This window comes from Ascaphus truei, chromosome 2 (assembly GCF_040206685.1).
Source record: "Ascaphus truei isolate aAscTru1 chromosome 2, aAscTru1.hap1, whole genome shotgun sequence".
Taxonomy (NCBI): domain Eukaryota; kingdom Metazoa; phylum Chordata; class Amphibia; order Anura; family Ascaphidae; genus Ascaphus; species Ascaphus truei.
In genome coordinates, this window is record NC_134484.1 from 479,097,598 (window position 1) to 479,110,096 (window position 12,499).

Genomic DNA, 12,499 nt, shown 5'->3' on the forward strand with positions numbered 1-12,499 from the left:
AAATGGCACTGTATTTATCACACAAGCACTGTGTTTGTGTGCAGAACCAAACACATACAGCTGGCACTAATAAGCTGGCAAACAGGGCTGCGAGGAAAGGGGGGGTGAAACAGAAGTGCAGACAGGGGTATTCCTGTTCCATGACAAATAGAAAGCAAAAGTCCTCAAAATGTTCAAGGTCATTTATTGTGAAACATATTTTTTATACAAATGCATTTCATTCTTAATAAAATGTAAAAAAAGCAAATACATTTTAGTATATTTTAAGAATAACAAATGTTTCCATAAAAATGTTACACAAACTACACCCACACTAAAGACCCCTTTCTTCACCATTTTATTTTTATTTATAAAATGTTTTACCAGGAAGTAATACATTGAGAGTTACCTCTCGTTTTCACGTATCTCCTGGGCATAGAGTTAAGATGACAAATAATACATGGTTACAAATACAGTTAAATAAGTGAATAGGGTATACATTATATACAAGACATTGCATGCACAGTTAAAAGATAATATATATTATAGGCGTATGCAACAGTTACAGACCAGATTAAAATGTGAGACAGTCTTAGTTATGAAAGAACTTAAACTGGTGGTGAATGCGAGAGTCTCCGGTGGTTGTTCCAGTTTTGTGGTGCATGGTAAGAAAGTTTATAATTATCCCCTCGACCCCCTTCTCCTGTACACATTAATAGGGCATTGGGAGGCGTGGGTTAATGGGCATGGGGAAGGAAGGGTTGAAGAGGCACCGGTGAGAGCCAAGAGAAATATGGGGGAGGAGAGAAAGGGGTTGAGTCATGGTGGAAGGGAAGGAGTAAGAGGCATGGCAGAGGGGAAGTGGTTAATATGGAGGGGTGAGATAACCAGCAGGAGGATTCCTTATAGCTGCAGCATGTGAAAGTCATGGAGCTCCCACTCCACTGTCTCTACCAGACCCACACTCAGTCCTCTCTCTGACACTGTCCCTATCCCCACACCTCTCTGCCAGGCTCACCCCCACTCTGCAGCTGCTGATAGGAATGCCATGGTAATAAGGAATGGAAAGTATTGAGTTAATGGGCATGGGGAAGGAAGGGTTGAAGAGGCACCGGTGAGAGCCAAGAGAAATATGGGGGAGGAGAGAAAGGGGTTGAGTCATGGTGGAAGGGAAGGAGTAAGAGGCATGGCAGAGGGGAAGTGGTTAATATGGAGGGGTGAGATTACCAGCAGGAGGATTCCTTATAGCTGCAGCATGTGAAAGTCATGGAGCTCCCACTCCACTGTCTCTACCAGACCCACACTCAGTCCTCTCTCTGACACTGTCCCCATCTCCACACCTCTCTGCCAGACCCACCCCCACTCTGCAGCTGCTGATAGGAATGCCATGGTAATAAGGAATGGAAAGTATTGAGTTACCGCCCATTTTTATTACTGCAGTATTACTATGCTACTAGTATATTGCCCAACCCTACTTTGAAAATTCACATATTTTATGTGTGTAAGGAGGCTGATCCTCTGTGAAAAGCTTTCCCCACACTATGTACATGGAAATGGTTTCCCCCCGTGTATGAATCCTGTGGTGGGTGAGGAGTATGCTAATTTGCGAAAAACTTTTCCCACACTCTGCACATGTGAAGGGTTTCTACCCTGTATGAATCCGCTCATGTCTGAGGAGATATGACATCCGAGAAAAGCTTTTACTACACTCTGTACATGTGAATGGTTTCTCACCTGTGTGAATCATCTGGTGTGATAGGAGACTGCTCTTAACTGGGAATTTTTTCCCACACTCTGTACATGTGTATGGTTTCTCCCCTGTATGAATCCGCTCATGGATGAGGAGTTCTTTCTTCATACAAAAACTTTTACTACACTCTGTACATGTGAATGGCTTCTCCCCTGTATGAGACATCTGGTGTCTGAGGAGATCACTCTTATCTCTGAATTGTTTCCCACACTCTGAACATGTGAATGGTTTCTTCCCTGTATGAATCATCTGGTGTCTGAGGAGATCCTTCTTAACTCTGAATTGTTTCCCACACTCTGAACATGTGAATGGTTTCTCCCCTGTATGAATCCGCTCATGGTTGAGGAGCTCTGCCTTCCGAGAAAAGCTTTTACTACACACTGTACATGTGAATGGTTTCTCCCCTGTATGAATCATCTGGTGATTGAGGAGGTTTATCTTAATATTGAATTGTTTCCCACACTCTGTACATGTGAATAGTTTCTCCCGTGTATGAATCCGCTCATGGACGAGGAGCTCTCTCTTCCGAGAAAAGCTTTTACTACACTCTGCACATGTGAATGGTTTCTCCCCTGTATGAATCCGCTCATGCATGAGGAGCTGTGTCTTCAGAGAAAAGCTTTTACTACACTCTGCACATGTGAATGGTTTCTCCCCTGTATGAGTCATCCGGTGTATGAGGAGACTTCTCTTAAGACGAAATTTTTTCCCACATTCTGTACATCTGAATGGTTTTTCTCCTGTATGAATCATCTGGTGTTTGAGGAGACTGCTCTTAATACTAAATTGTTTCCCACACTCTGTACATGTGAATGGTTTTTCTTCTGTATGAGTCATCTGGTGTCTGACGAGACTGCGCTTAACTGTGAATTGTTTCCCACACTCTGTACATGTGAATGGTTTCTCCCCTGTATGAACCCACTGATGATTGAGGAGGATTCTCTTGGTACTTAACGGTTTCCCACACACTGTACAAGTAAAAGGAGTCACTGCTGTCTGAATCATCTGCTGTGAAAGAAGTTTCCCCTTCAGTGAGAAATTGCTCCCACCAACTGTACATGTAAAGGTTTGCTCTCTAGCGGGGACACATAGATGTGTGAGCAGGTCCCTGTCCAGTGAGAAGCTCTTGCCACACTCACAACAGAGAAAAGGCTGAGCACCACAGCTTCTTCTTAAATCTCTCGCATACCTTTTGCTGGACCCATATTTAGAGTCCGTCTCCACTGTGTGCTGTACAAGGTCTGTAAATTCACCATCATGTGGTAATGGTTCCTTGTACGTGTCCAAAATGTGGCAGGAATCATTGTTTTGTTGCACTTCTGGGTTGCGGGGAGTCAGACAGCTTCTGGATGTATCAGAGCTCAAGTTCTGTTCCTCATTCAGGCCGAACTCTAACAGAAGTAAACAAAAATAAATACAGTGATAATTAAAATTAAACTAATAACACATAATCAGCGCTCAACCTATTGAAATAGTGATCAACTACTAAGACTATTTAAGTGCCATAGTGATAAAAACAATAATACACAATATAAACAATAATGGTGACATAATGTTAATATCCCCTACACACTACAATAAATGGTTAAGGGGATGGCTGCCTCAGAACATATAGGCAAATCCTCCCATATGGATTTGTCTGAATAACTGAATTACAGGAGAGCAAACAGTCCTGGGTCGCACTAACTAGTAAAAATGATACCAGTCTCTGGATGCAAAACAGTCCTTGGATTAGAATGGCAATAAGAGTCCTTTTTCCATGAAGAGCTTGCTATGATTCCTTAAATACAAATACTGTACAGCTGCGTCAGCCTTTATTCTATACCGGCCGAAGCCGAGCCGCTCTGATAACCGTGGCCAGATGCGCTCTGTTTTCCAACCGTTTAGAAATTTACTTTTTTTTTCCAATCGGTTTTCGATATGTTTGCGATCGGTCTTTTAGCATTGTCTGCAATACCATCTAGAAACTCAAGTGGGGGATCGCGAGCTGTTGTCTTCAAAGTCTAATAGCAATTCAACCTACAGCCGTACATTTCTGTATATTGTTCATACTGTATACAGTAGTATGTGGCTCCTAAGCCATACACAAAAAATATGAGGACACAGTACTGTACTGTATACCGTATACTAAAGAGAAAAGTACAGTATTACAAAAATATAACGTTGCGTCTTCTTCCGAATATAAAATATTTTTATCCGATTATCCTCCTCATGCGGATAATGTATGCGTCATCACATTTCTATATGTATTATTTATTAATCAATACTTTTGCTAGGCTTGCTCTTTTCATACTGTTTATTTTATGCACATGCGTGTATGTCTCATTGGAACATTGTTGAAACGCATAGGCATGTTACAGTATCACATTTCTGCGCATTAAAGATTATGATGACCTATTGAAAATATTTCTTTGAACTGATAATCCAGCTGTACAGCGCTCTCCCCCTCGCTCCCGCACAAGGCTAAAGTATTTCAACTTCTTATCTACACCTCTTCCACACCTTTCATTAGTAATGGTTGGCTTTCTGGCTTTAATCTTCCCGAGCCTGTCATCACATTTCTGCGCATGCGTATATGACTTCCCATTCAATTAGAATTTCAAGTCTGAAATTATTATTTTTTTTCCCGTTTCTTGACTTGTGTTTGAATAACAATTCTTGATATTCTGAGAATCAATCACTACTGTAGCTTTTTAATTCTACACTAGGCATGTGCGTACTTTATGAGGTGGGTGGCATACTGTGATTTTGATTTGGGGGTGTGGGGTTCAAAACATTATGATGACCTGTTGAAAATATTTATTTGAATTGATAATCCAGCATACAACGCTCTCCCCCTCCCCGCCGCACACACACAAGGCTAAAGTATTTCTACTTCTTATCGACACCTCTCCCAAACCATTCATTTGTAATGGTTGGCTTTGTGGCTTTAATCTTCCCGAGCGTGTTCTCACATTTCTGCGCATGCGTGTATGTCTCTTTGGAACCTTGTTGATTATTTATGCGCATGCGTGTATGACTTCCCATTCAATTATTTTGACTACCGGTATTATTTAAAGGTAGAGTGCAAGCATCTGGGGTTTCTTTGTATGATCCTCTTGATCATTTGGTGCTGTCGCAACACATTCCCCATGCACCCCTTGTACAATTCTAATTTGGAGTATTAAGGTTGAGCATATGGTCTCCAATTGTTTTCCGCTTCTGCCCAGTTTTGTTCCTGTTCTGAGTCCTGGTCATATTAAAGGCCCTTGCTATTAAACTAGATTGCCACAGTCTGTTTCCTGCTAGCAAGTCCCAGCCATGTTCCCTAGTCTCAGTTCCTGCTCCTGCCTTCCTGTTGCCAAACCCTGCATGTGACCCCAATGTTCCTGCTTGCTGTCTGCCTCCGACCTATGCGTGACCCCGACGTTTCTGCTTGCTGCCTGCAACCCCGATGTTCCTACTTGCTGCCTGCCTCCGACCTCTATTGCATGTAATTTTATTCAACTTGATTATTTCTATCTAGACCTGTACATATACACAGGACACCCCCTTTGTTTCACCTTTTTTTTTTGTGTATTTTTGTGGTTGCACTAGTTCAGGTTTTTTTTGTGTGTGGTATTCCCATATGGAAGGACTTACTAACTTGTCAATAGGAGTCACCAATAGAGCTCTTATAAAAACATTTAATCCAGAGGAAGTTGAAAGGATTTTGTTTAAATCTACTCCTGAGGAAGCCTTTGGGCCAGATAGGCCAACTGATTATATAAATGACCTAGAGTGACTTAAAAAGAAAGAAATTGAATTATTTTCGCGCGACACAACACTTTCAGAATACTACAAACAGAAACTGATCCCTAGAGGATTCCGCATTCGGAATAGACCCACTATTGGGAGTGATAATCCTGTTTTCTGTAATGATTGGTGCGGAATTCTCAATAGGGCATCATTGGATCTGATTTTATTGGTTGTAGAGGAGGTTGGTGGCCAATTGTCAAAAGTGTGGCATGAGATTCTAAAGATTAAAGTCTCCATAGAACAAACTCACAAGAATGATGTCACTGTAGAATCTCTGGAAGGTCTAAAAAAATTAGTTGCAAAAATTTAAGGAGGAACGAATACATTTTTTTTCTTCAACCAAAGATGTTTTTATTGAGCACATGGTACATTCATTACAGTAGCTGCCAACCCAATGTCATACATATATGTAACCATGACTACTCCTTTTTTATATATAAACCTAAACTGACTTACTGGGGAGACGCACTGACGAACACGACCATAGACAAGAAACATATAGGAGGAGGAGGGGGGCGAGGGGGAAAGGGAAAATGTAGCAGTCCTTGGATGTTATCGGTTCTCTGGAGCGTCGCAGGAAGAGCCCAACGATGGTGGCCCCTGGGATGGGGTATCAATCTGAGGGTCCCGACCTTCATCTGCTCGTCTGATTATGCTGAGGCTAACCATCCGGCCCCTCTATCGGTCTGGCCTAGCGTCTTGTCTCGGTTAATTAGTTTGTATACACTGGCGACACACTTTATTCGAGCTCGGCTAGTCCCACGAATTCGGGTATACCCGGGTGTATTGAGGTTTGTGACTGTTTTCTGCCCGAGTGCATTGAGTTATTTTCCAAGCAGGGATTGAAGCATTTTATTCCCGCTGGCTGCAATACTGCACAGTATATATATATATACTGCATTACAATTCATGAATTTATGCCATCTGGTAGACACGCGAAGCATTGCAGCCTATTAAATCCTAATCATTATCATTTAACAGATCAGCCGCCCGTCAGCCAGGCATGAACCCAGGCTGGGAAGGCAAACACAACGGGGCTTGTCAGAGGTGAGGAGCGGCGCATTCCAGGTATCTGCCAGGTACATACCGGGTATTTGCTCGAATAAAGTGTGTCGGTGCAGTACGTCAATCTAGTGTCTCCCAGCATCAAGGGAGAATGCGTCAATGTCTATTAAAGCAATATGTTAGCGGCACTGACCCCCGGGATATCCATTTGGGCCAACCAAGGCATCCAAACTTTAAAGAATTTTGTGCCGGTGTCATTAACCAAACTTGTTAACTGCTCCATCTGACAGACATACCAAATTCTATTCCTGATTTGTGGGATATTGGGTACTTCCGGCTGCTTCCACAATGCTGCGATGTCGCACCTCAGGGCGGTTGCAAAATGTACAATTAATTTATGTGCCGATCTGTTTAGCCCCCGGATGCGTCTGGCCAGCAGAAACAACCAGGGGTCCAAAGGGACCACGCAACCGAGAATTCTCTGGAGCCAATTCCTGATGTCTTCCCATATTGGGATTAACTTGGGGCAACCCCACAGCATGTGCAGCAAGTCTGCCTGTTTCCCACATTGTTTGGGGCACAATGGGGGATAATTCTTGACAAACTTAGATAATCGTAGTGGGGTCAGGTACCATCTCATAAGGACTTTATACGCATTCTCCTTTAATGTGGTGCATATAGAACTTTTAGATGCTGCTGTAACTATATGGTTCCAGTCCTCATCCTCTAACGTCTCTCCTAAATCCCGCTCCCAGTTGGCTCTGTAACTCAGCACCACGTTGTCGTCTGTTGCTGGGGAGACCACCTCTCTGTATATACCAGACATTAGTCCACTGGTATCTGTCCCTCTGGAGCAGAGCTGTTCAAAATTAGTGCGCTTAGGGCGATTTGGGAATTTAGAATAGAATGCTCTCAACTGGAGGTATCTAAAAAATTCTGAATGTGGTACTGCTTTTTCAGATTTAATTTGCTCAAAAGATTTTATTGTTATTCGTCCCTCCAGGTGTAATCGCCGAGTGTAGCCTTTCTGTTTCCACATTATAAAGTCTTTACTGTGCAGTCCCGGAGCGAAATCAGGGTTCCCCAAAATGGGGGTCATCAAGGAGTGCTGTCGTGTAAGGTCAAATCTAAATTTGCTCTTGTCCCATACTGCTAACGAGCTGTTGACCGCGGAAAGCGGATTACTCATGGTTTTATGCACCATTTTTGGTAGCCATATTAGGTCCTGCAGCGCCACCGGGGCGCAACAGTCCGCCTCCAGTTCCACCCATCGCTTTAGTCTCGGATGAGTGAGCCACTGGGTAATTTGGGAAAATTGAGCCGCTCTGAAATACGATAACAGGAAAGGTATCGCTAACCCTCCTCTTGTTGTGGACCGAATCAGTGTGCTAGTTTTAATGCGGGGGGTTTTATTACCCCAGACCAGGGGTCGTGAAACCGCGGCTCGCGAGCCACTTGCGGCTCTTTGGGCAAGTCCGTGCGGCTCTCCCCTCAGTATTTGAAATTGAGGGGCAGGAGCGATGCGGGAGCAAAATGACAGCGATTCCCCTGCGGTCCCGGCGTGCGCATGCGCAGCTCCCCAAACGTGGAACGGAGGGGGAAGTACCAGCTCTGCCTGCGGCTGCCCCTCCCCCCCGCTCCTCACCCAGTCTGTCTCCCACCCACCCAGTCACTGTCACTGTCAGTCACTGTCTCCCACCCACCCAGTTACTGCCACTGTCACCCACCCAGTCACTGCCACTGTCACCCACCCAGTCACTGTCACCCACCCACCCAGTCACTGTCACCCACCCACACACTGTCAGTCACAGTCACTGTCAGCCTCCCACCCAGTCACTGTCAGCCACTTTCAGCCTCCTACCCAGTCACTGTCAGTCACTGTCAGCCTCCCACCCAGTCACTGTCAGCCTCCCACCCAGTCACTGTCGGCCTCCAGTCACTGTCAGTCACAGTCAGCCTCCCACCCAGTCACGGTCACCCTCCCACCCAGTCACGGTCACCCTCCCACCCAGTCACGGTCACCCTCCCACCCAGTCACGGTCACCCTCCCACCCAGTCACGGTCACCCTCCCACCCAGTCACGGTCACCCTCCCACCCAGTCACGGTCACCCTCCCACCCAGTCACGGTCACCCTCCCACCCAGTCACGGTCACCCTCCCACCCAGTCACGGTCACCCTCCCACCCAGTCACGGTCACCCTCCCACCCAGTCACGGTCACCCGCCCACCCAGTCACGGTCACCCTCCCACCCAGTCACGGTCACCCTCCCACCCAGTCTCTGTCACCCTCCCACCCAGTCTCTGTCACCCTCCCACCCAGTCTCTGTCACCCTCCCACCCAGTCTCTGTCACCCTCTCACCCAGTCACTGTCACCCTCCCACCCAGTCACTGTCACCCTCCCACCCAGTCACTGTCACCCTCCCACCCAGTCACTGTCACCCTCCCACCCAGTCACTGTCACCCTCCCACCCAGTCACTGTCACCCTCCCACCCAGTCACTGTCACCCTCCCACCCAGTCACTGTCACCCTCCCACCCAGTCACTGTCACCCTCCCACCCAGTCACTGTCACCCTCCCACCCAGTCACTGTCACCCTCCCACCCAGTCACTGTCACCCTCCCACCCAGTCACTGTCACCCTCCCACCCAGTCACTGTCACCCTCCCACCCAGTCACTGTCACCCTCCCACCCAGTCACTGTCACCCTCCCACCCAGTCACTGTCACCCTCCCACCCAGTCACTGTCACCCTCCCACCCAGTCACTGTCACCCTCCCACCCAGTCACTGTCACCCTCCCACCCAGTCACTGTCACCCTCCCACCCAGTCACTGTCACCCTCCCACCCAGTCACTGTCACCCTCCCACCCAGTCACTGCCACGCTCCCACCCACTTGAACAAAAAAATTTAAGCCATGTTAGGCCTTTCTCGCCCCCTTATTGACGCTTACTGAAAAGCAGAGGCATTTTGGCCGCTAAGTGCTCGATAAGTGGCTTATGAACGCTTACTGCATAGGCCCCTATCTATTTTGTATTATTCATTTGTACTTTATTATCGTGTGCAAGCAAAACGTTTCATTCTCTAAAAATACTTTTTGGCGTGTTTACGCTTTTACGCTTTAGATTTCAATGAAATACACTTGAAGTACATACAGTACAGTACTAAACATCTGTGTAATATCGGATCGTGCGCACATTAACGGGAAAAGGTTGCATTGCAATTAGATTAAGACACAATAACTCGCGATCGCCGTGTTGAGTTTCTGGCCGGTATTGCAGACAACGCTAAATTTCAATTTCTGCCCTCTTTCAGGCCACGGTAAAATGACGGCTAACTCACATGAAAATTACAGATCTCACAGCATGGATAGGCACGGATTAGGTTGCCGTGCGGCAAGCGGTCGACAACCGGCAGTTGCAGCTGTAGGTTTGTTTAGCCTGGGAGAGGGCAGAGTGGAAACAGGATAGGATACATTTGTAGTGAAGGAAGTCTGCTAAAGTATGAGATCTCCTCCAGAAGCGTTCAGAGAAGCGAGTGCCGGAACCCGGAATGTGTGTGTGGCATGGTGTGGGGTTAGAAGGAGGAGAACAGCAGAGAAAAATAGGGGCATATAGATCAAGAGAGGAGGATAGGGCAGAATTGTAGTTTATCACCAGGTTGGCAGAGTCTGGAGCAGAGAGAGGAGCAAAACGTGCAATTAAGAGCCGGTAGATTAATAGAGCGCAGGTCTCTGCAGATGGAGGGGTAGAAGGGAAGAAGTGAGAGAGAAAATGAGATGGTCAGAGAGGAAAGGGTTACATGGAAAAATTAGAGAAACGTTTCTTTCTAGATTGGTTATCTCCCGAATCCAGACACAAGGTACAGTCCAGGCTGTAGAGATTGCATATTCATCCTCTAGAGCAGGGGTGGGCTATTTTTCAATATACAGTAGCCACAGGTGTGGCGAATTAGAAGTGAAAATAGCCACACCATATAAAAATTGAGGTATTATGTTGCACATGCGAACATTTTAAACACATGGGGTTATGCACAAAGCAGTGATGTGTTTTAAAGTGAGATAAGTTTTTTTTTGGCGCAATTTATGGCGCAATTTTTTTAGCAATGACTGTGTTTTGATGATGAAAAGCCTTTTAAGCGCGATACTGCAGTTATCACTGCTTTGTGAATCGCCCTGCACGCAATATTGAGAAATAAAGGCATTTATCTCACTTAAAAACACTTATCACTGCTTTGTGCATAACCCCCACACTGTTTCTCAGGGCCGTTCTATAGTGTGTGCGCCGGAGCCTGTGCAAACGTGGCGCATGCACGTGGCGCATGCTTTCTGTGTGTATGCTGTGAGCGAGTGAGGCGAGTGAGTGTGTGTGTGTTATAAATACGTTTGAAATAAAGAAATACTTTAATAAATTATTTATTAACATTGTACATACACACACATTTCAGCGGTGGTAGCAAAATCTTTCTTTTCCTCATTCTCCCCCTTGTCAGCCGGTCCCACGCTCACTGTCATTATAGAAACTATAACTGCCACGCGCGCACACTATAGAACGGCCCTCAGACCGCAACCCCCCCTCATCCTCTCATGCCACCACCACTACCCTCATCATCATCTCCTCACCCCCCCCCCCCTCATCACATCTCATTTAACCCCCCCCCCCCCCAGCACCCTTGATTCTCCCCTCCCTACCCCCGGCACCCTTTATTCTCCCCCCGCTACCCCCGGCATCCTTGATCCTCTCCCCCCCCCCCTCGGCACCCTTGATTCTCCCCCCCCCCTCACCACCCTTGGTTCTCCCCCCCCCTCAGCACCCTTGATTCTCCCCCCCTCAGCACCCTTGATTCCCCCTCCACCCCCCCTCACCACCTTTGATTCCCCCCCCCCTCAGCACCCTTGATTCTCCCCCCCCCCCTCAGCACCCTTGATTCTCCCCCCCCTCAGCACCCTTGATTCCCCCTCCACCCCCCCTCAGCACCCTTGATTCCCCCTCCACCCCCCCTCGGCACCTTGATTCTCCCCCCCCCCTCGGCACCCTTGATTCTCCCCCCAGGACCCTTGATTCTCTTCCCAGCACCCTTTCTGCAGTCCCCCTCATCAAGCACCCCATCCCCAATGCCTACCAGATTGCGGCACGCCACCGATGGAAGAAGCGGCGGCGGCAGTGGTGGCGGCCGGCGGCAGTGGTGGCGGGCTGGCATTTTTGGATGGCGGGCGGCGCGGGTGGCTGGCTGGCTGGCAGGCGTGCAGCACATCACGCAGGAGCGAGCTTTAGGGGGTGTGTGCATCAGCGCGTCACGCTGGAGGAGCGAGCTCAGAGGGGAGGGAGCACAGATTGGAGCAGGCGGGGTGTGGGAGGGAGGTAGCGCGCTCCTTCCCTACCAAGGAAGGGGAGAGGGGGGGCTGAGGGGGCCGTCGCGGGCCGCAGAGAGAGTCAAGGCAGCCCCATTTGCCACACTTCCCCTGCCAATTCGCCACAAGTGGCGAATGGCGATAGGGTTGCCCACCCTGGCTCTAGAGCTCCAGTTCCTCTCAGAATGGAGATTTAAAGAACCTGTCTCAAATAGTCCATATAAATCTGTAGTAAGTCTGTCTCATATAATGTTATTAGAAAATGTTTTACCAGTAAATAATATTGTGAGACTTCCCTCTCATTTTCAAGAATGTCTTAGGTACAGAGTTATAATGAAAATGCATGGTTGCGTTATATGAGAGATTACACGTTATATTTAAAGACATTTCATGTACAGTTAGACACAATAAATGTTATGGGCATATGTACTGTAACTAAAAGTATTGATGGTCAGATACCCATAATTCTGCATTTCCAACATTTATACGTGTTTGAGAGTCATATTGCACTTCTAACTCTGCTGCATGTGGCTTGTCCCAGAACACCCAGCAGGCCTGGGGACTTCCTATGAGAGGCAATTAACCATGAATACTCGCTAAATGTGACCATGCTCCGTGTAACAAGATAACATCCCTTTGTGC

General features: G+C 47.0%; 1 protein-coding gene across 1 annotated transcript in view; it reads right to left on the reverse strand.

Annotated features, from left to right (window-relative positions):
- Positions 1 to 235: 235 nt before the first annotated feature.
- LOC142488419 (uncharacterized) overlaps positions 236 to 12,499 on the reverse strand; it is a 337,058-nt gene continuing 324,794 nt past the window's right edge. Inside the window, exon 6 of the mRNA XM_075588924.1 lies at positions 236 to 2,628. Coding sequence (XP_075445039.1) covers positions 1,625 to 2,628 — 1,004 coding nt within the window. The 3' untranslated portion in view covers positions 236 to 1,624. The remainder of the gene's footprint in view (positions 2,629 to 12,499) is intronic.